The following is a 26,973-nucleotide window of genomic DNA, read 5'->3' as shown; positions in this document are numbered from 1 at the left end:
AATTTGGGATCAGAGAAATACTCATGTTAATCAACTGGGGAAGAGTACAGAGATTACATACCTAACTCTCTACTTGTTCCTGGTGGTATCATAACCCCCAAGCCTGGCACTTATTTTGTGTCAGAGTGAAGAGGCATGTATTCTGGAGAGGTCCTAATGCCATAGGGATATGCAACTGTGCTATTTCTGTATGGAGATTCAGGAAGACATGCTGCTCTTATTACGTGAATGAAGCATAGTGGCAACATGTTGTAATTCCAGGTGGCAGCAGGAGGAGAATCAAACTGCCCATTTCCCTGTACTGACGCTGAAGAATATGCGAGTTTTAGCCACATGGTGGCACGGTGAGTCCACTTACAGGCTTTCCTAATGTGAGGGTAGGGTGAGATGGGGAGTAGAAAGAACACAAGATCTGATAAACACCCGGAGACTTCAGGCAAACCATTCTTGGCTTGCTATTGTCACCGATGGGAGTGATGAAAGGAAGAGACAGTAAGAATGTGGATTACTTGACATAGAGAAACCCACAATCAGGCAATGAGTAAGCTCATCTAAATTTTCCACTGATATTTTCCCATTTTCAGCTTTTCTTTTGTTTTCCTTTCCAGGACTGTGATTTTTTCCAACCTATTTTTTTTTTTCTTTTTTTGAGATAAGGTCTTACTGTCACCCAGGCTGGAGTGCACCGATGCAATATCAGTTCGCTGCAGCCCCGAGCTCCCTGGGCTCAAGTGATTCTCCTGCCTCAGGAGACTGGGTTACAGGCGTGTACAGCCACCATGCCTGGCTAATTTTTGTATTTATTGTAGAGACAGGGTTTCACCATGTTGCCCAGGCTGGTCCAACCTGAGTTTTTAAAAGGAAGGCTTATCAAAGAACCAGAAACTCAGGACAATACTGCTTAAAACAGATTGCCTTTTTATTTTAGAGGTGTTTGTGATTTCTGTTTAAAGGGATAAGGCCTGTATTCAGAATAACTATCAGTGATATTGGTCCTTGTGTTACAATGAGGGAATATCAAAGACTTAAAAAAAAAAACCAACTCACAAGATCCAAAGGAATAACACTTCAGTGATAACATTTTAGTCACTGTGACATATTAAGGGATACTTTTTGGCCCTTAATAAGGTAAAAATCCACCTGGACATCTAAAATCTCACCTGTTGAGTAGGGACGCCCATATCTAGTCCAGGATCACTCTGCATAAAATGCTTAAAATAGTTTTAGACTTTCCAAAATTCCATAACTAGAATATCCCTTGGAAATAATAAAAAATGCTCTAAAGTATTTCAAAACCAAATTTGAGAATCGTGTTAAAGAATATAATCTGGTCTCCAATTAATTCTGAGTTCACATTCTGTAAGTACATTTATTTTCTTCTGACATTTTTTGACTCTCTGTATATGATGACCTCTTTAACATGATAGTGGGATATTCAGTTTTGCATGACACATACTTTCTTAGTGCCAGTAATACAGTAGATGCTCAATAAATGTTTATCGTTCAAGTGAACTGTACTGCATTCAATTTCAGCTTGTCTAGCAAAGTCACAATGAATTCCTTTAAAAATCGTCTTCTATTCCAAGGTATACATCAGTTCCCAAAGCTCAGCGTGTTTCAAAGAAACCCAGTTCCTATGATTATAGATAAAAGTTGCAGATGTTAACTTTTTGTCTTCATAACATGGCCCTCTAAACTAGAAGTCTTGGGATGAATGGTAAAATTCTAAGACAATAATATAGATTACTTTGCCACCTAGAAACTAGCTACGCTTAAGGGAAGTGTTGGCATGGGGGAACACTATCAATAATACAAGTGATTTTAGATTACTATCCACATAACTATAAAAACAAAACATTTTAGCGTAGTTGAAAAAAGAGAACTTCGCCCGGGCACAGCGGCTCACACCTGTAATCCCAGCACTTTGGGAGGCTGAGGTGGGTGGATCACGAGGTCAGGAATTTGAGACCAGCCTGGCCAACATAGTGAGACACTGTCTCTACCAAAAATACAAAATAGCCGGGCATGGTGGCGGATGCCTGTAGTCGCAACTACTTGTGAGGCTGAGGCAGGAGAATCGCCCGAACCCAGGAGGTGGAGGTTGCAGTGAGCCGAGATCGTACTGCTGCACTCCGGCCAGGGTGGCAGAGTGAGATTCATCTCAAAAAAAAAAAAGGAACTTCAAATTACGAAAGGTATAGTACAGTATCTAGTCAGGGAACACAAAATCCCATTTCTTACTAGACAACTAAATATAATTCTTGTCTAATCCTAGAATTTGTGGCATCTTGCAGACAACAAATATTAAAGAATATAATTTCAGGTCCAGGGGTTCACTTCTTGCAGTGTTGGTGTGATCATACAGCAAGTGTGGAAAAGGTATCTTCACAGGATTTACAGAAGAAAAACAATATATAGGCCCTTACCTATCCTTCCAAATCATTAAAACAGGAAGAATAAAGAGTGAATAATACAAATTGAAGTTTAATGTATAAACTTGTATGTCTGTGCCTTAAGATAGATGTAAGAAGTTACAGCCAGTTCTGTTATTTTTTATAACTACAGGACTTTTTCAGAATATTTTTTCAGATTCCTATCTAGGAAAAAAAGGAAAGGGGCTAGAACATAAAAACTCATTTGTGGCCAGATGTGGTGGCTCACGCCTGTAATCCCAGCCACTTTAGGAGGCTGAGGTGGGCGGATCACCTGACGTCAGGAGTTCGAGACCAGCCTGACCAACGTGGCAGAACCCTGTCTCTATTAGAAATACAAAAATTAGCCAGGCATGGTGGCACACACCTATAGTCCCAACTACTTGGGAGACTGAGGTTGGAGAATCCCTTGAACCCAGGAGGCGGAGGTTGCAGTGAGCTGAGATGGTACCACTGCACTCCAGTCTAGGGGACACAGTGAGACTCCGTCTCAAACAAACAAACAAACAAAAAAACTAATTTGTGCTTGTAGTCAGTTGCAAAAGGAAAAGCTACAATACTAGCTATGATTGTCCATTTGTAAAATAAGAAAAAGGATTTCTGCCCCTCTCCACTCCTAAATATAACACTAGTTAGAAAAAGTCAGAAATATTCCACAACACCCCCACCATTTTTTTTAAAAGCACAAACAGTTTACAAACAAAGGTCTGCATTTGCCCCCATCTCATAATGCTTTTCACATTTGAATTAGCCCTTCTTAGACTTTCTTCTCCGACTGCAGATAAAAGGGAAACATCTCTGCTGTTTTGCTTTCTATCTTTCATTTGACAGTTCTCCATTAGAAAGAAGAAAATAAGACCCAGTCAGAAAAAATGTTTTAAAAGTCCTTCAAAATGAAATTATTAATGTCTTTATATAGGTCTAAAGTTATCTTTTAGGTGTAGGCTGGAGATGGGATTTGGATAAATATGTTAGAAATGTTGAGGAACTTTCAGAATTAAGAAGTCACGAAAGTCATACAGCTAAATAACGTTAGGTTACATTTTATAATTCTGTTTCACAACATGATTTTAATGATCTCTGCTTTTTGTTTTAATTTTTAGGTAGAACTAAGTCTATATGCATATAAATAACACAAAGGAAATGTACTTTCACAACTACAGTGGCAACAGTAACATTTTTTGTCTTACTTTAAAAAAATAAACTTAATTATTCTAAGTGCTTCAAAAACTTAGATCTTAGAAATAATTTTGTTGTACTCCACTGGCATTAATACTGGTTATTAGGAGGCTGATGCACAGCTGATTGGATTTGTCTTTGGACTTAAATATGTATTGAAGCCATCAGTTCAACAACACTTCAAACTCTCCAGTCAATTATGATTCTGCTCAAATCCAGCAGCACAATTATTTCATCATTGGAAAGTAACTTAAAAAAAAACAACAGGGAAGCTTCCAAAAAGACAGATTTCTGTCATACATAACAATGCTGACTGGCATAAGAATGCACACTGCCAAATGTGTTATTATTTTTTATATAAGCAATTAAATAGGAAAGCACTAAATAAAATTCATTTTTTCAACATAACTGTTTAATGAAATTCACTTTTGCACCATAACAAAATAGAGCATTTTGGGAGAAAATCTTTAATCCTGAAAAAGCTCAGTGAAAACGACGACAGCCTTCTTTTTGGAGACTATGTATAGCTGACTGGAAAACTAGAAAATATTTAAGACTAAAGGCATTGGGGATTTTGTTGTTGTTGGTTTTGTTGTTGTTGTGGTGTTACTATTTCCACTCACCAGCTCGAAGGGGTCGTGGAACTCCCCCAACAAAGATAGTTTTTCTGGGGTCCAAAGGCTGAGAACCATCCATTACAAAGTCACTGTCACTTAGGTTCCATGGTCGAATTTGCACCTGAAAAAAAGTCGTTTACTTGGTCCTTACTTCATTTCCAGCAACCCCAAATGAGAATAAGATGACTAAAGACAAACCCACTGATTTGTGCATTTCACAATGAACATGACCCAAACAAAATCCAGTTAATTAGTTAATGTAATCCGCATTAAGTACCTTTCAATAGAACTCTTGGGGAATCTACTTACAGGTACTGTACTCAGCACTCTAGACATATGACATATACCATGAAACCATTGGAAACCACCTCTGCCTGTGTTTTTTTTTATTGTAAGGCAGGCTTTTAGAGACAGAGTCTGCATTTTGAATCAGATTCATTTTAACACACGATAGAGACTGTTTACAACGTGTCACAATACACCACTTTGTTTTAAGAGTTCATCTAAAGTACATCAGGAGTATTTTCTAAAAATTATCCATGTCTGACTTTTTAATTCTCATCACCTTCCAAAATTCAAACATATCTTTCAGCAATATGATTTAATACAGATTAACACGCAGCAAGTTGGCATAGAATTACCAGAGATAACAATATAGCACAAAGAGAGTACTCTCTGGTCAGGCACGGTGGCTCACACCTGTAATCCCAGCACTTTGGGAGGCCAAGGCAGGCAGATTCCTTAAGGTCAGGAGTTTGAGATCAGCCTGGCCAACATGGTGAAACCCTGTCTCTACTGAAAATACAAAAACTAGCTGGGTGTAGTGGCTCACATCTATAGTCCCAGCTACTCAGGAGGCTGAGGCATGAGAATCACTTGAACCCAGCAGGTAGAGGTTGCAGTGAGCCGAGATCACGCCACTGCACTGCAGCCTGGGTGACAGAGCAAGACTGCCTCCGGAGAAAAAAAAAAAAAGACAGAGAGAGTTATCTCTTTCGGATTTATCTGATTTTGACAAACAAGGCTGGTTAAATTAAAGCAAGCCTCAAAGTTTAAGTAAATTTTGTTTAAAGTAGAAAAAGAAATCTTTATGGCATATTTCTATTTGGTCATTTTTCTTAACTGGGACTCTGACTTAGTGCCCATAGTCTGTACTATTTTATCACAGAGTAAAAAATAAGTTATTTCATTAGAATTTTAACCTTAAAACATGAGCCTTTATGTATATGATTTTATATATGAAACCTTAAAACATGTTATCAAAGAATAGCTTAAAACAAAACAAAAACACAAAAACATTCTCCTGCATGAGAAGGCAAATTCTGCACTGCCTCAAAACCAACCAGTTAGGCAAGTAGCCAATATGCTCTGAGAAACGGGCTGGGTGCAGAAAGGGAACCTGGTATCTGTCCTCAAGGAACATGCCATTCCCCCTCCCCTCCACTAATGACTAAGATAGAAAACAAAAAAGTTGACTTTTCATTTCCTTAGTATTAATGGAATTGTTCATTTCCCCCCTTGCTCAGACACCAACACTCAATGCAAGGAAACATATGAGATAATTTCGTATGTGGCTTGGCTTATACCCAGGAGTACTCCCACTTGAAAGGTAGCACCTGTGGCAATTATACTTTCAAAAATTTTGAATTAACTTTAAAACTGGAATTGCTCAGTTAGAAACAGTCTACTTTTTTTTGGAGATGGAGTTTCTCCTTTTTGCCCAGGCTGGAGTAAAGTGGCACCATATTGGCTCATGCAACCTCCAACCCCCGGGTTCAAGAGAATTCTCCTGCCTTGGCCTCCCAAGTAGTTGGGATTATAGGTGACCGCGACCACACCAGGCTAATTTTTGTATTTTTAGTAGAGACAAGGTTTCACCATGTTGGCCAGCTGGTCTCAAACTCTTGACCTCAGGAGATCTACCCGCTTCGGCCTCCCAAACTGTTAGGATTACAGGCACAAGCCACCATGCCTGGCCAGTCTACACATTCTTTAAGATTGCTACAAAATTCACCCTCACCTAACTTTTTGCCTTTATTATTATTATTTGAGACAGAGTGTTGCCTTATTGCCCAGGCTGGAGTACAGTGGCATGATCTCGGCTCACTGCAACCGCCGTCTCCTGGGTTCAAGTGATTCTCGTGACTCAGCCTCCTGAGTAGTTGGAATTATAGGCATCTGCCACCACACCTGGGTAATTCTTGTATTTTTAGCAGAGACAGGGTTTCGCCATGTTAGCCAGGGTGGTCTCAAACTCCTGACCTCAAGAGATCTGCCCACCTTGGCCTCCCAAAGGGCTGGGATTACTGGAGCGAGCCACTGCGCCCAGCCACTTTTTGCCTTTTATGACACTGTTGCCCTCACCAGTTAGCCAGAAGACACAAAATCTCCATTTCTTCCCTAGACCCTGAAAATTTGGACCTGTTTACAATACTGTTCACATTCAGACATTTGCTCTACCTTTATTGCATGAAAAAAATGCAGTTCTTTCCGTGTAAACTTTGGTCTGTTTGACTAAATTATCATTCCCTTGACATTTACTACAAAGGCAGATTCACTAATACCATAAAGCATTACTTTTAAATGCCTTCATGAGGACCTATTGCCTATTACTAATTTTTTCATTTAATACACAATAATTTCCTGACACTGTGAGAACAAGGATTCTAATGACACACATACACACATACACACACACACACACACACACAGATGTATCTTTTTCTACACACAATCTCTCTTCTGATCTCATTCCTAATAAAGCAGTTAAGGCAGCTTAGGGACCTGGTAAGGTAATTCCAATCACTTTATGTTAATTACATTCGATCATAGATAACTTTATTTAAAAAATGAAAACTATTCTTGTGTAGTATCCAGTGGTCTGCTTTCATGCTCAATTAACTGAGACAGGAAATACAGCCTTTTATCAATAGCTGTAGGTTACCACTGCTCAAAAGAACTCTGCAAAAGATCTCAAACCTTCCTGCTGAGAGCTTTCATTATTGCCTACTGCCTTTTCTGCCCACTCCCCAACCCCCGACCTCACTTCATCTCGTTGCACACAACCCATTCCTTTATTCTTGGCATTGTAGATTAGGTAAAAATACAGGAAGAGAGCTCAAGACACAGTGCTGATTAACCCTATTCACAAAACCTACATTTCCCAGCTGCCACCAGAAAACAGTTGCTCTGCAGAATTAATCAACATAGAACAATATCAACACACTCTATATACTAAGCAAATAATAATATTGTGGTACTATCTGTATGAAAAGTTACACTCACACTCTGGTTTCTCTCTGAAATCTAAGCCCATTCTCACATCAGGCCTGTTTCTCCAGACCTCAGGTCCTAATATCCGTGTTCTATCCTTCTGGACTTACTCTTTGTTTGGATATATTTTCTGGTCCTGATTTTGTGTGTGTGTGTATGTGTGTGTATATATATATATGTATATATATACTTCATTGTTATATCATACTTTATAAGCTAATTCAAATATTTTGTGGAGAGTATAAATAAAATAACCACTTTTTAATTATCTTTGTTTAATAATTATTTTTGAGAATAGATGAAATTATAATTCTGTCCTAATTCAATATAAATTTCCTCTCTCTATACAAAACTGGTCCTCCATATCTGAGGGTTCTGAGTCTGCAACGAGGGTCAGCCAATCTCAAACAGAAAACTTTTTTTTTTTTTTTTTTGATATGGAGTCTCGTTCTGTCGCCCAGGCTGGAGTGCAGTGGCACAATCTCAGCCCACTGAAACCTCCACCTCACAGGTTCAAGCAATTCTCCTGCCTCAGCCTCCTGAGTTGCTAGGGCGTGTCACCACACCCGGCTGATTTTTTTTTTTTTTTTTTTTTAGTAGAGATGGGGTTTCACCATGTTGGCCAGGCTGGTCTCAAACTCTTGATCTCAGGTGATCTACCTGCCTCGGCCTCCCAAAGTGCTGGGATTACAGGCATGAGCCACCATGTCTGGCCTAGAATATGTTTTAAAACAAAAATAACAGTAACAATAACACAAATTTTAAAACTATAGTAGAACGACTATTTATATAGCATTTACGTTGTATTAGGTATTATAAGTAATCTAGAGACAATTCAAAGTGTATGGGAGGATGCACATAGGTTACGCTATTTTATATAAGGGACTTGAGCATCTGTGGATTTTGGTATCTGAGGGGGGGTCCTAGAACAAATCCCTTATGCAAACTTAGGAACAACTGTATAGGGCTAACTCTGTGAGTGTGTGTGACAAAGAAGGTGTGTGAGTGAAACAATTCTTCCAGTATGTTGTCAAGTAGGCGCTTTAGGGGCAGTAAGAGCCTCAGCATCCTGAGGACAAGTATAAGGATGTCCCCCAGAAACAGTAAAGATTCCCTTAAATTATCCTGACATGATTCCCGCACTTCTTCCTGGAGCAGCCTGACCACATTTGCTTGTAAAGGTGACTCTAAAAAGAGGTTGCTGGCCAGGTGCAGTGGCTCATTTCTGTAATTCCGGCACTTTGGGAGACCGAGCTGGGCGGATCATTTGAAGTCAGGAGTTTGACAACAGCCTGGCCAACATGGTGAAACCCGGTCTCTACTAAAAATACAAAAATTGGCCAGGTGTGGTGGCGGGCACCGGTAAACCTAGCTACTCAGAAAGCTGAGGCAGGAGAATCACTTGAACCTGGGAGGCAGAGGTTGCAGTGAGCCAAGATTGCACCACTGCACTCCAGCCTGGGTGACAGAGTGAGACCCTGTCTCAAAATAAAATAAAAATAAAAATATAAAAAGAGGGGCTACAGTATCCTTTGGGAAGCTTCAGCTCTTGGGCCATGCCATATCCTTACAGTAGGGGGTCACACAAACTCAAATGACCATAGGGTCAGACAGGTAGCACAAATGTCAAGCCACGTTTGGGTTAGTACGCAGGCAGTAACACACTGGAGTAAAATACTTTTCAGCTCCAGCAAGTAGTTACTACTTGTGTATGTATTGTCAGACTTTTTCCATTTTTCAAGAGTGGCTAGAAATTCAGATTTTTAAGTGAAACTTCAAGATTCTAAAATAGGAACTAATTCAAATGTTAAAAGTCACTATACAGGCTAAATAAAACTATCTGCAGACCAGATCTATGCCACGGGCCCCATCCAGTCCATGATCTTTGGCTTGAAGAGTTTAGTTACCACACAGCTCACAATGATGGAAGGTTTTGTTCCATTAGCATATATGAGAGAAAATTCAAAAATCGTTTTTCTTTAGTTTCTCTCTAAAGCACGTATTCCTGTGGAAGCTCTCCTGAGGACTACTTTTGGCTGAATTACATTATCTTCTAAATTCTTATCTTCTGTTTCATATAACTGCTTATCTCTAAAGGAAAAATCTTTTTAGGAATAAAGACAAAAACCACAGTGCTGAGTGCTATAAATATAATAATTTATATCATATAGTGATTTTAACATCAGCCTTCAAGAAATCTAAAAGAATTTAACATTAATAATATCAACAGTTAGTAGTGAAATCACTAACATTCCTTTTCAAGGTTTCTCAAAGTGTGTTCTGTGGAACATGGGTCCCTAAGGTTGGTCTGCCAGATAAGCAGTGTTGGGGAAAAGCTGTAGATTATCTTCTCCTTCTTGGCGTTTCATGGCATCCATTAGTGTACTTAATTAAAGGCTCTAAGAAATTCTATAGAAATCTGTTCATCCAGGTGCAGTGGCTCATACCTGTAATCCCAGTACTTTGGGAGGCCAAGGTGGGTGGATCACCTGAGGTCAGGAGTTCGAGACCAGCCTGACCAGCATGGTGAAACCCCGTATCTACTAAAAACACAAAATCAGTCAGGCGTGGTGGTGCATGCCGGTAATCCCAGCTACTTGGGAGGCTGAGGCAAGAGAATTGCTTGAACTCAGAAGGTGGATGCTGTGGTGGGCCAAGATCACACCATTGCACTCCAGCCTGGGCAACAAGAGCGAAACTCTGCCTCAAAAAAAAAAAAAAAAAATCTGTTCGATGTTGTTTAACTCAGCATTTCTAAAATTATTTCCACAGACCCCTTTTTTGCATGACACCTATTAATACCTACACTTCCAACAATTCTGCCCTACTATACCTTACCCTTTTTTTTTTTTTTTTTTTTTTGCTGGTGTTTCGCTTTTTTTCCCCGGGTTGGAGTGTGATGGCACAATCTCGGCTCACCGCAACCTCTGCCTTCCAGGTTCAAGCGATTCTCCTGTCTCAGCCTCCCAAGTAGCTGCGATTACAGGTATGCACGACCACGCCTGGCTAATTTTGTATTTTTAGTAGAGATGGGGTTTCTCCATGTTGGTCAGGATGGTCTCATCATCAGGTGACTGCCTGTCTCAGCGTCAAGTTTTCAGAAACTTCACTCCATCCCTGGCCTTTTCCTTATTTCTTGCTATTGCTCTGAAAAGTCTGCTTCTATAGAGATTAACTTTAAATGGTTAAGAGTATACTAAACTGAAACATTAGATAGTTGTTCAAAGAACTGAAAGTTTCTGGCTAAACTGTATAAAAGATATGTTACCAAACCAGTTTGACTATTTTTCTTTTTCTTGTTTTTTTTTTTTTTTTTTTTTTTTTTTAGATGGAGTCTTGCTCTGTCACTCAGGCTGGAGTGTAGTGGTGCAATCTTGGCTCACTGCAACCTCTGCCTCCCGGGTTCAAGCAATTCTCCTGCCTCGGTCTCCCAAGTAGCTGGGATTACAGGCACCTGCCCCAAAGCCTGGTTAGCTTTTGTATTTTTAGTAGAGACAGGGTTTCACCATGTTGGCCAGGCTGGTCTCAAACTCCTGACCTCAAGTGATCCACCCGCCTCAGCCTCCCAAAGTGCTGGGATTACAGGCATGAGCCACCATGCCTGGCCCAGTTTGAAATTTTTATCAATAAAGAGTAAAATAATTATAGTTCCATATAAAAACTAAAGTTTCATCCTACGTAAAACTAAAGGTCATTAATAGGGATAAGATTAGGTCAAGGGCTAGGAAAAACAAGACATGCAATATGGGTCTTTTCGTCGCCTTTTTTTTTTTTTTTTTTGAGACAGGGTCTCACTCTGTCACCCAGGCTAGAGTACAGTAGTACATGGAGTACAGGCATGCGCCACCATGCCCAGCTAATTTTTGTATTTTTTGTAGAGACAGGGTTTTTGCCGTGTTGCCCAGGCTGATCTTGAACTTAGGGGCCCAAGCAATCCACCCACCTCAGCCTCCCAAAGTGCTAGGATTATAGGCGTGAGCCACTGTGTCTGCCCTCTACTATGGGTTACTTCTTCAATCAGAATGTTATATGATAACATCATTTCCTAAAAAGAAAATTTCATTGACAATTGACCAGAACCTCTTAGTTAAAATTAAATATAAAATGCATTTTTGGCCAGGCACAGTGGCTCATGTCTGTAATCCCAGCACTTTGGGACGCCGAGGCGGGTGGATCACCTGAGGTCAGGAGTTTGAGACCAGCCTGGCCAACACGGTGAAACCCCATTTCTACTAAAAAAAAAAAAAAAAATACAAAAAATTAGCTGGGTTTGGTGGCAGGTGCCTATAATCCCAGCTTCTTGGAAGGCTGAGGCAGGAGAATTGCCTGAATCCGGGAGGCGGAGGTTGCAGTGAACTGAGATCATGCCATTGCACTCCAGCCTGGACAGTGAAACTCCGTCTCAAAAAAAAAAAAAAGCATTTTTGGCCAGGCATGGTGGCTCATGCCTATATAATCTCAGTACTTTGGAAGGCCAAGGCTGAAGGACCACTTGAGGCCAGGAGTTCAAGACCAGCCTGGGCAGCATAGTGACACCCTGTCTCTATGAAAACCTTTTTAAAATTAGCTAGGTGTGGTGGCTAAGGTGGGAAGATCGTTTAGGCCCTGGAGTTTGAGGTTGCAGTGAGTTGTGATGAAGACACTGCACTCCAGCCTGGACGACAGAACCAGCCCTTCTCTCAGGAAAATATTTTTGTTGTATCTAATTTAATTACAGGATAAGAGAAAACACAATTTTTTGTTTCTGTTTTCCCTCCTTGCAGCAGGGAGAAAACATATTTGTTTTCCCCCCAGGCAGCAAGGAGAAAACATAGTTGTTTTTTTTTTTTTTTTTTTGAGACAAGAGTTTTACTCTTGTTGCCCAGGCTGGAGTGCAATGGCACAATCTCTGCTCACCACAACCTCCACCTCCCGGGTTCAAGTGATTCTCGTGCCTCAGCCTCTCAAGTAGCTGAGATTACAGGCATGCGCCACCACGCCTGGCTAATTTTTTTGTATTTTCAGTAGAGACAGGGTTTCTCCATGTTGATCAGGCTGGGCTCAAACTCCCGACCTCAGGTGATCCGCCCGCCTCGGCCTCCCAAAGTGCTAGGGTTACAGGCGTGAGCCACCACACCCAGCTTGAAAACATAGTTTTAATACAAATAGTTTGTTTTTTGTTTTTTTTTTGATGGAGCCTTGCTCTTGTCACCCAGGCTGGAGTGCAATGGCATAATTTCGGCTCACTGCAACCTCCACCTCCTGGGTTCAAGTGATTTTCCTGTCTCAGCCTCCTGAGTAGCTGGGATTACAGGTGCCTGGCACCATGCCCAGCTAATTTTTGTATTTTTAGTAGAGACGGAGTTTCACCAGGTTGGCCAGGCTGGTCTCAAACTCCTGACCTCAGGTGATCCACCTGCCTTGGCCTAACAAAGCGCTGGGATTACAGGAGTGAGCCACCACGCCCAGCCGATAAGAACAGTTTTTGTTGTTGTTGTTGTTGTTGTTGTTTGAGACAGTCTCACTCTGTCACCCAGACTGGAGTGCAGTAGCACGATCTCAGCTCACTGCAAGCTCCACCTCCCGGGTTCACACCATTCTCCTGCCTCAGCCTCCCGAGTAGCTGGGACTACAGGCGCCCACCACCATGCCTGGCTAATTTTTTGTATTTTTAGTAGAGATGGAGTTTCTCCGTCTTAGCCAGGATGGTCTCGATCTCATAACCTCGTGATCCACCAGCCTCGGCCTCCCAAAGTGCTGGGATTACAGGCATAAGCCACCGCACCTGGCCAAGAACTGTTTCTAACACAAACCTCAAGACTTCAAATTTCTCAGCATAACCACATATCCTTACACCTGGAGTTCTCAGTTACAATTTAGTATTTAGATATTCATCTACCAATACATATCATCAAGCTCATTTTTAACTTCTCACTCTGTATGGTCCCTTCTTTAGGTTACAGCATCCATCACATGAACATCCTACTGCATAGGATTTCATTTTCATCTGTTCATCTCAATGCAGCTCCAAATGGCAAACCGTTCGGTGTCAACAGTGCAATCAGGCAGCCAGCTCGGGAAACTACCTGACTAAAGACCCCCTCAAAGCCATATGCTCTTTTTCCCATAAAGGACCTGGTTCAGAGCTCAGTTACTTCCCCTATACTCTGACTTCCTTTTTCCTTTTCCTCTTTTCAGTACCCTTCAAACTCAAGCTCTTTAGGAAAAAAAGTCTCCATTATTCTCTCCCCAATCCTACAATCCTTTTAGTCTACAAAAATTGGAAAAACAATACTGCAGAACCATCAGGACTGCTCTCCCCAACAAGCAGCAGCACCCCAGCTCATCCCAATAGCCAGGATGAGTCAGCTAAACCCAGGTCTGCTGACATATAGCTGCAACAGCTCAGTTGTAGTGGTGATGAACTCAGACCCACCCCAGCTGTCAGCAATTCTATTTTAAGCATCACAGACTTCACAAAATGACTGGATTGCCCCAGCAATATCAGAAATAAACTAGTTTGTGGCCAGGTGTGGTGGCTCACACATGTAATCCCAGCATTTTGGGAGGCCAAGGTAGGTGGATCACTTGAGGTCAGGAGTTCAAGACCAGCCTGGCCAACATGGTGAAACCCCGTCTCTACTAAAAATACAAAAATTAGCTGGGCATGGTGGTGTGTGCCTGAAATTCCAGCTACTCAGGATGCTGAGGCAAGAGAATCCCTTGAACCTGGGAGGCGGAGGTTGCAGTGAGCTGAGATTATGCCACTACACTCCAGCCTGGGTGACAGCCTCTGTCTCAATAAATAAATAAATAAACAAACAAGCTAGTTTGTGGTTTGTGAGGCATCTTTATCTCTTCCATGGCATAAGGAGTTGGTTTGTTATTAATCACCAAAACTAAGAGCCACAATAATAATTGTGGTTTGGACTCCTCACAGCACACTGATATTGGCATCTCATTTCAACATAATTTTGACCACATAGCTCCCTAACAAATAGGTTAGCCAGTTTCAGGAGTTTAGATACTATCTATTATTCTCAAGTGCTGAAGAGGAAGAGAGGCCTTCCCTGCATCTTCTGGGGGTAGTCGAGAGAAAGGAACAGCTAATCAGAGTCTTTGGCCTTAGTAAGACTTCTATATCCCAGGTAGCTCTGGGGGCTTCAGTCAGACCTCCGTCAGGCCTCAAGGCAAAAAGCCGTAACTCTCACATTCAGACTATTCTTCCCATTCCCTAGGTAGAAGTAGTCTCCAAGTAGAAGTAGAAAATCTTCGTCAAAATAGCCAGGATTCTTCCTAGACAGGGAACCAAAAGTAACCCTAGGAAATTCTTTCATGTCCTCCTTGGACACTCCAAGTCCACCCTCAGGTTTAAGAAATAGTCCAGATACAAAAAGGAAACTCCTACCCCCATCACCAGGCTGCAGAGCCTATTATCTGACGCAAGGCGACTACAGGCTTTACAACCCCTTTGGGACCTTCAGTTACTGATGAACAATTCGAACAATTCAGTACACTGCTTCATAAGGGCACTCAGTGCAGAAATAGAGCATGCATAAACTGACCCATGAAAATGGTTATGCATATCTTAGCACTGTATTTGATTTAATAAAGCCATTATCAACTAAATGCTATGCCCAGAAGACTCAAGTCAACACCTTCTCTCTAAAGGCTTTTCTGACTATCTCAGAAACATCTGAGTACTCTGCTCTTGGAGCGCTCTCCCCATCACAACTACTCCCTCTAATACTTCCATCCAGCTATTTTAACTTTCAGGTTTTCAGAGCATCTGTGGCTCCTTAGGTCACTTACTGGTCATATGTCTATTTCCCTCTATTGGACTCTAAGATCCTCTAAGGCTGAAACCATATATTTGTGTGGATCCCAACTGCCCAGCACAGTGCCTAACCTTTAATGAGTGCTCTGTGCAAGTTTGGTGTGTAAACAAATGTTTTCCTGAGGGTCTGAAACTGGTGTCACAAAACATGTCCAGCAGCTGTTCTTCCACAACTCCCAGATCACTCTCCTCACTCCACTGAGAGCTACCTTCCAGGGGTAGGAAAATAGGATGTATTTGGTCACCAGTGAATGCCCAAGGTCTTGGGCTTAATGAGTGCAAATTTCTGATGCCACGAGGTGAGACCCACTCAGTGATCAAAATTATCTAGTGTTCATCATCACTGCTGATGCTGCTACATCACTCAGAAAGCATAAACATGACAGCTGATTCTCTTTTGAAAGAAAAAAGAAATCAACAGCACGTTTGAGCACTTATATTGCACTACTGTGCTGGGCATTTTACAGTCACACTTAAACAGCACCACACCATATGCTCTAAAAATTCTCCCTACTTTAGAGCTAAGGAAGCTAAGGATCAGAAGAGGGAAGTCATCTCGGAACTGAATTCCAGGTTTTATAAAACAGTCTACATGTACTCTTTCCACTACAATCATGTTGTGTGCCTGCAAGACTCCCTGTCCTCCAGGCTACTGGCCACCAGTCACAGCTTCCAGAGAGTCTCCTGGACAAGACAACATGAATTTTTACTGGTGAGTGATTAACAACTCTTTTTTCTCCAAACTCTTTATGCCTATTTGCAATGCATCAAGAAATGACCAACCGACATTTGTTGGACCTATTAACAAAACCAGCAGTTAGCAAAGCTCGAGAAAAATGAGTTAGCAGTGAAACTAGCACTGTATCCATCTATTTTAACTTTCAGGTTCACAGTCTCAGGCAATCTTGTACTCCAGCCAGACAACTTAGTCCAATGTCTACATAAATATGAACTTTCAGCTCCATGGTACTAGGACAAGGATGTTGTTACTGGCATGCTGATCACTAAAACTCTTGAGAGGAATGTACACATAAAAGTTCAGGTTACCGAAGTTTTTCCTGGGAAGATGCCTATTCTTTGAATGAGCTTCATGGAATACTAATTCCATAGGAATCTACACCAGTATCATCCCCAAAGCAGGTATGTAAAATGCTGGATTAAACAATTTTACACAAATGTATATATTGTAAGACTTCTCAGAACCTTAATATATCAATGTTTCCCAAATGATTTTGGCTAAGGAAACTTTAATTAAAAGACAAAATGGATATACAATGCACAAAGTGCTCAAAAAATGACACCTATTACCATTATGAGGAAACCTTTTGTCAACGATCCTCTCAAGAGATTAGTCTTTGATGGGAGAAGTATTCTTCAGAACACTGAAAACACTGAACATTATCCCTTAAGGGGTGGCATTGGCTATTTTGTCCACTAGCTATCATTTAGTACAATGGAAATGCAACTGTTTTTTTTTTTTTTTTTTTGAGACAGAGTCTTGCTCTGTCACCCAGGCTGGAGTGCAGTGGCACGATCTTGGCTCACTGCAAGCCCCACCTACCAGGTTCACACCATTCTCCTGCCTCAGCCTTCTGACTAGCTGGGACTACAGGCACCTGCCACCATGCCTAGCTAATTTTTTTTTTTTTTTTTTTTTGTATTTTTAGCAGAGATGGGGTTTCACCGTGTTAGCCAGGATGGTCTCGATCTCCTGACCTCATAATCCGCCCGCCTCGGCCTCCCAAAGTGCTGAGATTACAGACGTGAGCCACCACACCCAGCTGGAAATGCAACATTTTTTAGACCTCCCTGGAAAAAAATACAGCTTCCAAAGATTCGAGCACTAAGAAACTCTGGACCAATTTGCAGATTCAGAGACCCAGGGCAAAAAAATCAAATGTATAATGAATAGGAGATACTTCTCTCACTTTGGAAAAGAAATGCCTTCTTTGAAGAAATTCCTATGATGGAAGGTGTCCAAACCATGATTTCTTTCTTTTCTTTTCTTTTTTTAGAGACAGGATCTTGCTGTTGCCTATGCTGGAGTGCACTGGTGTGATCACAGCTCACTGAAGCCTCGAACTCCTGACCTCAAGCAATCCTCCTGCCTCAGCCTCCCAAAATGCTGAGATTACAGGCAAGAGCCACCGTGCCCAGCCCCAAACCATAATTTAGACCAAGAATTCAAGAAACAAATAAATAAATCAAGATAAGAAATGCTCAAGATTTCCAAGGTGGGATATGACACACATGCTGATATGGCTTAGCCGTGAATTCTAAGATGGACATACAAAACCAGACTCGAATGGACCAAGATAAAATTGTAGTATGTGTTAAGAAGTACCAAGCAAAGAATGAAATACCTTTAGTAAATACATCACAAATGAAGGATTGAGGCAATCAATCAAGGTGCCCTATAACTTAGTCTCTATCTATTTTGCTCAATTTAACTTCTCTCTATTCCCGTTCATGTATTTGTGCTCCATCTAACCAACCTAAATATTCTCCATTCATGTCACACAATTTCCCATTTCTGTGTTCATGTTTTTACCTTTCTCTGAAATTTCTATTCCCTATACTTCCACCCTTCTCTTGGCCAACTCCACATTCTCCTCATCTTTCAAGCCTAATTCAATGACACTTCATCCAGGAAGTTTTCTTTCATCATTCTAGGTATAGATGAACTCTCCAAAGTACATAATCTGTATCTTATTCTTTTATCTTTGCTACTTTGGTAAATATTTGAGAACCTTTTATGTGCTAGGTTCTATAGACACTGTGTATTTATATACTTGTTTTGTGGGGTTTTTGTTTTTTTTGTTTTTTGTTTTTGAGACTGAGTCCTGCTTTGTCTCCCAGGCTGGAGTGCAGTAGCCCGATCTCAGCTCACTGCAACCTCTGCCTCCCGGGTTCAAGCGATCCTCCTGCCACAGCCCACCAGTAGCTGGGATTACAGGCATCTGCCCCCATGCCTGACTAATTTGTGTATTTTTAATTTAATTGAATTAATTAATTAATTTATTTATTTTTGAGATAGAGTCTCACTCTGCCGCCCAGGCTGGAGTGCGATGGTGCAATGTCAGCTCACTGCAACCTCCGCCTCCTGGGTTCAAGCGATTCTTGTGCCTCAGCCTCCCGAGTAGCTGGAATTAGAGGCGCCCGCCACCATGCCTGGCTAAGTTTTGTATTTTTAACAGAGACAGGGTTTCACCATGTTGGCCAGGCTGGTCTCGAACTCCTGACCTCAAGTGATCCACCCACCTCAGCCTCCCAAAGTGCTGGGATTACAGACATGAGCCACTGCACCCAGCCTATACTTACAGACACAAGATTTTATATCAACTTATAGTAAGTTCTGATTCACAGTAACCAGTACTGTGCCTTGACCACAGCAGGTACTCAAAGACAGTCTGAAGGAAGGCACACCATTTTAAAAAGATGGCTCTAGATGGGGCTGGAGATAGCTACAATAATAGGTAACATTCACGATACATGATGTGGTGATCAGGGAAGGATTCATGAAAGAGATGGCATTTGTGAGGAGTCTTGAAATAAAGGTAGGAATTAGAAATTGAGATGGGAGGCCGGGCACAGTGGCACACGCCTGTAATCCTAGCAGTTTGGGAGTCCAAGGTGGGTAGATCACCTGAGATGAGGAGTTTGAGACCAGCCTGGCCAAAATGGTGAAACCCCATCTCTACTAAAAGTACAAAAATTAGCCAGGTGTGGTGACACATGCCTGTAATCCCAGCTACCTGAGGCAGGTGAATCACTTGAATCCAGAAGGTAGAGGCTGCAGTGTGCTGAGACTGCACCACTGCACTCCAGCCTAGGCAATAGAGCAAGACTTTGTCTCAAAAAGAAAAAGAAGAAAAAGAAAAAGAAAAAGAGAGAGAGAGAGAGAGAAAGGAAAGAAAGAGAGAGAGAGAAAGAGAGAGAGAGAAAGAAAGAAAGAAAGAAAGAAAGAAAGAAAGAGAGAAAGAGAAAGAGAGAAAGAAAGGGAGAAAGAGAGAAAGAAATCAAGATGAGAGCATAGATATTTCCGTTTGGTTAAAATATGGGGTTCAGAATGAAAGCAGAAAAAGGCAAAGTTGGAAAAAATTGAAGCCAGACTGGGAAGGTCTTAAATAGCTGGGAAAAGGATCTGGACTGCTTTTGTAGCTAAAGAGGAATGACTGAAAAGTGCTACAAATCCCACTGATATATAAACAGGGGGAGGAAACACCAGAATGATAGACAGATGGGACAGAATTAAAAACTGAAGAATTAAATTGGCCTTTATTTCCAGATTCCTTATTCTTATTATTATCCTTATTCCTTATTCTTTTCAATTTTTGTTTTTCAAGTTTTTTTTTTTTTTTTTTTTTGAGACAGAGTCTCGCTCTGTCGCCCGGGCTGGAGTGCAGTGGCGCAATCTCAGCTCACTGCAAGCTCCGCCTCCTGGGTTTACGCCATCCTCCTGCTTCAGCCTCCCGAGTATCTGGGACTACAGGTGCCTGCCACCTCGCCTGGCTAGTTTTTTGTATTTTTTAGTAGAGATGGGGTTTCACCGTGTTAGCCAGGATGGTCTCGATCTTCTGACCTCGTGATCCGCCCGTCTCGGCCTCCCAAAGTCCTGGGATTACAGGCTTGAGCCACCGCGCCCGGCCTGTTTTTCAAGTTTTAAGTGGATGACCACATTACCTGAGCAATAACGTAAAGAACGGATCCCCACATAAGCATACTTTAGTTTGGTAATATGGTTATTAAATTTATAGCAAAATCATTCTGTCGTATTTCAGGATATAGAGAAACTGTGATCACGCTATAAATAAATCATAAGGAACAGGAAGCAGGAAACTCCTCTAATATTCCTTTCAAGGTGTTTGCTATCCCACATCTCCGGCCAACATGTTCTAGAATCTTAAATAGCTCCTTCCCCACCGTCTTTTCAAGATTACTCTTTTTCAGTCCCTATCTCCGATAGAACTTCTAGGTCCCTTGCTCTATTAGCTTGCTGTCTTGAACCTTTAGGTTCCATCTATTAATATATTCAAAAAGTAGAGTCACTCTGATGAGAGTGACCACTGTGAACAATGTCTGCCTGCTTCACTGGAATCCTTGGACACAGCTGCACACGGACACAGCTGTCTTCTCATATGCCTGGGATACCTGAGCTATGAAACTCCTCTTACTGGAGAAGGAAAAAAAATCATAGATCTAGAAGCTCCTCAATATCTCTTCTTGCTCTTGCCAATTTGTCTTCCCATTCTTTGGAACTGAGGAAGTCAACTAATCAGGCCATAAATACAGTTCCTTCTGCAATCTTTCAGGACCAGAACTACGCACAGAACAGTCTGAGTTGAGTTTGAGTCATTTAACAAAAGGTAGTCATTGACCAAAAATATCTCCCTAACACAATCTGAAATCCACAAATTTGGAATTCATTTGAGTTAAAAAAACAAGCATGATCCTGGACAAGATAGGTGAAAGGAGACCTCACTACCAGGTTCTGCATTAGAAAAACAATCTGATTAATCTGTTCCAAAGGGAATAGGAGTTTGAGGGGAAACGATGAGAAAGAAAGACAAAGGGTAGAAAATCTGCAAGGTCATTTTGGAACATGGTGTATTTCCAAGAAGAAATCCAGGGAGGGTCAGAAAGAACGAAACAACAGAATGAGGGCACTGGGATCCTGAAAGGTAGAAAATAAAGGCTAGCCAAGCCAAAAGCTGGGAGCAAGGAAGCGCCATGGCTCAAAAAAAGTTCGGTGAATGAGCTCCAAAGTGTGACTCTGCCTTGAGCTACTGCCAAGGTCCTCATTTACTTCCAAAGGTTCAACATAGTTCTTGCTTTTTTTCCCCTCATGGGAGCATGCACAATGAGGTGGAATGTACCAGAACCTAGGTAGGGATGTATGAATAAATGAGGTGGGGGGGGGGGGGGGGCAGATGTGGGGCTAAAACCAAGAAAGAGAAGGTTTCAAAAATAGAGCCAAAAGAGTGGAACCCAAAGTAGGATCCAGTTCATTAAAATTGCAGGTGTTTGGGGACTTTTAAGTTTCCTATCCTAAGTTTTACTCAAACTGTTTATGCTGGAAATTCTGAGTATGCCTGGGTCAAAGATATGTGTGATTGGCAGTCACCATTCAGAATTCACCAAGCTACAATAAAACTGCTGCGCTTGAGCTCAGAAAATGAAAACTGTAATAAGGCAGAATTTGCCAAAACACAAACAGTGAAAGTTAGTTTCCCCATAAACATTTCCAAAACAGATAATTCTACTAATTATTTTCAAAAGCTCTTCAATCCAAGGGTAATACATGTGTTTCAAGTGTTTTCAAGAGTAACGGCATTGTCACCACAACACCTCCATCTGACCCCTACTGCTGCTCCTCTCTGCTCAAGAGTCATCCTGTCCAGCTGAAGGCTTGTCCCACAAGGCATATTATTCTCCTTCCCTACAGAGCCAGTGACATGATTCTTCCAAGGTATATAAAATCTGTGTGTTCATCTCTAGCTTCTTAACCTATATGGACATAACTACCTCAATGTGTACTACTACCCTCTGCCTTTTTATGTAGAAAAATATATTTCTAATCCTCTCCTATAGTGTGTGACCTTAAACCTTCCTAGCTCACGCCAGCTTCTCTCCAACTGACATGCCAGTAGCAGAGGCTCTCTGGAGGTTGAGAATTTACCTCTCAGATATCTGACCCTACCAAACTGGGTACAGATTTTTTTTTTTGAGACGGAGTCTTGCTCTGTTGCCCAGGTTGGAGTGCAATGATGCAATCTCGGCTCGCTGCAACCTCCGCCTCCCGGGTTCAAGCGATTCTACTGCCTCAGCCTCCCAAGTAGCTGGGATTACAGGCACGTGCCACCACCCCCAGCTATTTTTTTTTTTGTATTTTTAGTAGAGACGGGGTTTCACCGTGTTAGCCAGGATGGTCTCGATCTCCTGACCTCGTGATCCGCCCACCTCAGCCTCCCAAAGTGCTGGGATTACAGGCATGAGCCACCGCACCTGGCCGGGTACAGATTTTTTTATGTGTGTGGAGAAGGGCTTGTTTCTTCTTTGGGTACAGACTTTCTAAACTCATAACACTACAAAATTTGGCAACAGCCCCCCAGATTTGAAAATTACAGTCACACTTTTATACTGGCTAAAATCCTTGCCTCTTTTTCCGCATCATTTGCTTACTCTCCAATGAATATTCTCAATATCCCCATTCTGTAGTAGTTCTCTCTTCTGCTTTAAGTGCGGCACTCTCGCCTTTATATGTGGCCAAGTCCCAATATCATTTTTTAGCAAACAGTCGTAAACCCTGTTCAAGACGTCATCATCCTTCTCAACAGATATTGCCATGTAAGTGAGTTCTAATCTTCCTCTACTGAATCCTACATAGGAATGATAATATTAGCCAGTTAAATTTGTACAAGTATCTGGCCTCTACCAAATGCTTTCACATTCATTTTCCTCTTATCTGAGCCTCTCAACAACCCAGGGAAGAATGATTCTTCTTCCCATTTTCCAGGTGAGGAAACCACAGTTCAGGAAGGATTAGATGATTTATTCAAAGCCAAGCAGATATTTAAATGCAAGAGTCAACACTCAAACTTCTATATTCAATCCAACTATTTCCCTATGCACATTTCTGAAAATAAACCTAGCTGCTAAGTAGGCCCCACACTTCTGGTGCTAGGCATACAGAGGCCGCTGCAGGCCCTCTGGTATATATAGCTCTGGTCTCTTGCACACTCTGTGTCATATTTTTAGTCTATTTGCCACACCTAGCACCAAGCCTTGACACACAAACTCACCTCACCCCACCCCTGCCAACTTCCCAGAGATCCCTACTTCTGTCAAATAAACAAAGTTCTTTTATTCTGCTCTGAACATGATCTTGCCCCTTCTTCACTGATATCTCTTCTGCCAGAGAAAGGACACAATCTTCCTCCCTTATCCAGTGACTTACTCACTCATACTCTGGCTCAGAAGCCACAAACTGTTAACCACAAACTCTGTATTATGGTTTTAGCTCCACGTTATCTGCCCTTCCCCTCTCCTGCTCTGATGAAACTATCCATTTTAGAGTGTAAGCTCCTGACCCAGAAGGCTCTATTTAACTAGCTGTGGGTACCACCCAGTACAATGCCTTGCATTCAGAGGCACACAAACATCAACAATTATGACCTTTTTCAAAAATAAATAACTCCTGTCCTTGATCTGAAATAATGATGGAAACCAGCTGCCAAAACCGCTAAGAGCATTATTTACCTCAATTCAGAATTTCTGAATAGGAATTAGCTTAAAATAGCTGTAAGTGAAAGACAAGGACATATTTGTTTACACACAGTCCCAAAGGTATAAAATGAAATACTGAGTAATTTATTATTAGTTTCCCATCACCAACGAAAGTCCAACTCTACTGCATAGCAAGGCCAAGCTGGGTAAGAGGATCCTAGTTACCAGCATTTCCATTATCAGAAGGAGGAGGTCAGCTATTCCAATCGCATATGTGCTCTGGAAAAGCAACAGCTGGCCATGTATTACTTACTGGCTTATCCTTGATGGTGGGGCTTGACACACACAGGTACAGTTTCCCATCTTCTTCCAGGCAGGCATCTATCAAAGCTTGTACTGAGCTTTCCTCCTGGAACAGCAGAAAGGCATAGCCTTGGGGAGAGCAAAAACAAAAGGGAGAATCAGTACATTAAACTCAAAGTACCAATTACAAACTATCTGTTGTTTCATTTTGGCAAATTTTACTAAATCGAAAAAGTTCAAGTGGGACAAAGGGACTCTGTCCAGGAACTAAGTTAGGTGCTCACTGATATTACCTTAATTTTTATAATTACTCACAGGAGCAAGTTTAGAACACATCTACGGAATTTCCACTAAATACATCTGGTTGTCCTTAATGAGGGCATGTGGACTCACCGTTAGCCTTAGCCACAACTAACAAGTAGCCAGAAAACAAGCACCACCTGCTTTCCAATTTCTACTAAGCTCTAGGCTGGCCACATGCCACAGGGATAAACCTTGAAAATATTATGCTAAGTGAAAGAAGCCAGACAAAATATGTCCAGAACCAGCAAATCTATCAAGACAAAAAATAGATTAATGGCTGCCTAGGACGGGGAGGCTGGAGGGAATAGGCACTGAGTTTCTTTTTGGGATGATACATTTTCTAAAATTGATTGTGGTGATGATTGCACAACTCTGTAAACATGCTGAAAACCACTGACATGCACATGTCACATTGGTGAATTGTATGGTATTCGAATGATATTTCAACAAAGCTTTTTTTAAAAAAAGCTAGAGCTTTTCTACCTAGAGCTTGGTAGAAATTGGAAAGTAGGAGGTGCCTGTTTCCTGGCTACTTGTTAGTTGTGGCTAAGGCCAATGGTGAGTCCACCTGCCCTCATTTTTTTAAAAAAGCTTTGTTACAAACACACACACAAAAAGCTTCACGAAAAGTTTTTAAAAAGGCCAACAATAAGCTGGTGTGCTTTTGCATGCTATTTCTGATGATGGTGCTCTGCTTCTCTAAGGGATGCCCTCTTGGCAGAGTACAGTAGGTCTAGAAAAATGGATACTAGCTGCAGGATTTCCATAGACTCAGCCAGTTTTGTTCAGTTTAATTCCATAAGATTTACCAAGTAACTGATGCAAGTGGGACATATCCATGGTTTATGAGAATACTAAAATGAGCAAGACCAGGTTCCTCTTTTTTTTTTTTTTTTTTGAGATGGAGTCTTGCTCTGTCACTCAATCTCAGTGCAGTGGCGCAATCTCTGTGGTATGATCTTGGCTCACTGCAACTTCTGCCTCCCGGGTTCAAGTGATTCTCAGGTCTCAGCCACCCACGTAGCTGGGATTACAGGTGCCCGCCACCATATCCGTCTAATTTTTGTATTTTTAGTAGAGACAGGGTTTCACCACGTTGTCCAGGCTGGTCTCACACTCCTGACCTCAAGTGATCCACCTGCCTCGGCCTCCCAAAGTGCTGGGATTACAAGTGTGAGCCACCACGCCTGGCCCCAGGTTCCTCTTGTAAAGAAACTTACGAAGTAGATGAAACAAACATTTAGACAATTAACTACTCACCACAAAGCTGAGGGAGATAAGTGGGGGAAAATGTGTCACTAAAATCCTAAGGAGCAAAGGCCCAACTTGGGAGAATCAGCAAAGACTTTAAAAAGAGCAACAGATATTCAAGGGCCCACCTGTGGCACTTGTGGCCACACTGGCATTCATAAATGACAACTGAGCAAAGGCCCATCATGAACCAGTCTAAGCTTTCAACTTCTCTACAACCCTGCTAGCTTTGCTAAATCTCTCAGCTGTCATTCCTTCTGCTACTAACCTCAAAGGAAACCATCATCAATAGTGTTCTCCTCTGGTACACTACATATCAGAAGAATGTAAATGGCAGAGAAGGATAAGAATCCCCGCATACAGAAGATTCTCACACATCAGAGGTGTTTAATTCATAATCAACTGGCTAAGAAGCAAAACTCTCTGGAGTCCTGGGCAACATGTAATGACAGTGGCAATGGATAACAGCTATTCATTTTTAGCCTTTTCTCCAACTGCCCATCTACTATACAGAGCATCCAAGCAAATACAGCAGAAAAATAGACCAGCCACTCCCCAGCATAGCAGGCAGAAACTAACACACAGGAGAAGGTACCAAACTGAATGGGCAGCCATGTAGTTGCAAGAGAGAGACTGTCAAGGTTTTAGGACCCAGAGCTGTTTTCTGGGCTTTAGTCTCATGCTGCATAGGTCAGAAGATTCTGTTGGTGGCTAGTCAGGAAAAATAAAACCTGACTGCAAAACTAGAAAAGACAATAAATACATCACTTCTTCATATCCTCTTTTGCAAACAGTATTGAACTATCATCAGGTGCCAGGGAATCTTAAAAATTCAGTATTTTCACTTAACATGAGAACATTAATTCTACTTGCTAAAGATAATATTAGAGATAAGAGGGTTAAATAGTCCAAATATCATGAAAAGGAGGTCTCAGCAGGTTCTTTCAAACCTCCTGTCTTATCAGGTTAAATACTGGTACAGATATCTACAAAGATTGTAAGCATATTGAATATCCTGCAGTCAGAGTACCCATCTATGTATATACTATATTATGCACACATCAAAAAGGCCTGGTGATAGGGCATGCCCAGTGAGTTGGGGCTTTCTCTTATTCCTTGCCTCAAAAAGGCCTCCAGGCTGACTCCATCTTTCCTGCACATCACTGCCCACCCTCTGCAATCTTCCACGTCAAATCCAGGTTTGCATTGATCTTGGTCATCCAAAGAAAGGGTGATTGTCTTCCTACAGCAGCTGAGTAGCTCCCACAAAAGCATGCAGATTTTCACTTAGGCCCATCTCACAGCCATAAAACATCTACATTGGCAGTAGATAGAGTAAAAACAACTGGGAGTCACAAGTAAAAGCCTGCTACAAATACTATTATCAAAAGAAATATCTACATTTTTTCCTTTCCCAGGAAATGGTCCGTAACAGTTTACCAACTTCTTCAGGAAGGCTCTTTTACTATAAATAATCCTGTGTCAAAACAATTATCTTTACTCTGAGGTCACCAAGCTGCCATTCTCTGCAACGGCAATATTCTCTCAGCACTGGAGATAAGAGATATGGCTG

The 26,973-nt window shown here is 41.6% G+C and overlaps 1 protein-coding gene across 4 annotated transcripts in view; it reads right to left on the bottom strand.

Annotated features, from left to right (window-relative positions):
* CPEB3 (cytoplasmic polyadenylation element binding protein 3) overlaps positions 1–26,973 on the bottom strand; it is a 256,834-nt gene that overhangs the window by 38,610 nt on the left and 191,251 nt on the right. For 3 of the 4 annotated variants that reach the window (XM_023226243.1, XM_023226245.1, XM_023226244.2), the window contains exons 7-8: positions 23,857–23,975; positions 4,235–4,349 (exon numbers count right to left, since the gene is read on the bottom strand). In XM_023226243.1, coding sequence (XP_023082011.1) covers positions 4,235–4,349; positions 23,857–23,975 — 234 coding nt within the window. Of the gene's footprint in view, positions 1–3,996; positions 4,350–23,856; positions 23,976–26,973 lie in introns of those variants that run through there. The other variant, XM_023226246.1, reaches the window with a different exon arrangement.

The sequence above is a fragment of the Piliocolobus tephrosceles genome, chromosome 9 (assembly GCF_002776525.5).
Source record: "Piliocolobus tephrosceles isolate RC106 chromosome 9, ASM277652v3, whole genome shotgun sequence".
Taxonomy (NCBI): Eukaryota; Metazoa; Chordata; class Mammalia; order Primates; family Cercopithecidae; genus Piliocolobus; species Piliocolobus tephrosceles.
The sequence above is the reverse complement of the archived record's forward strand: the minus strand, read 5'-3'. Positions and strand labels throughout refer to the sequence as shown.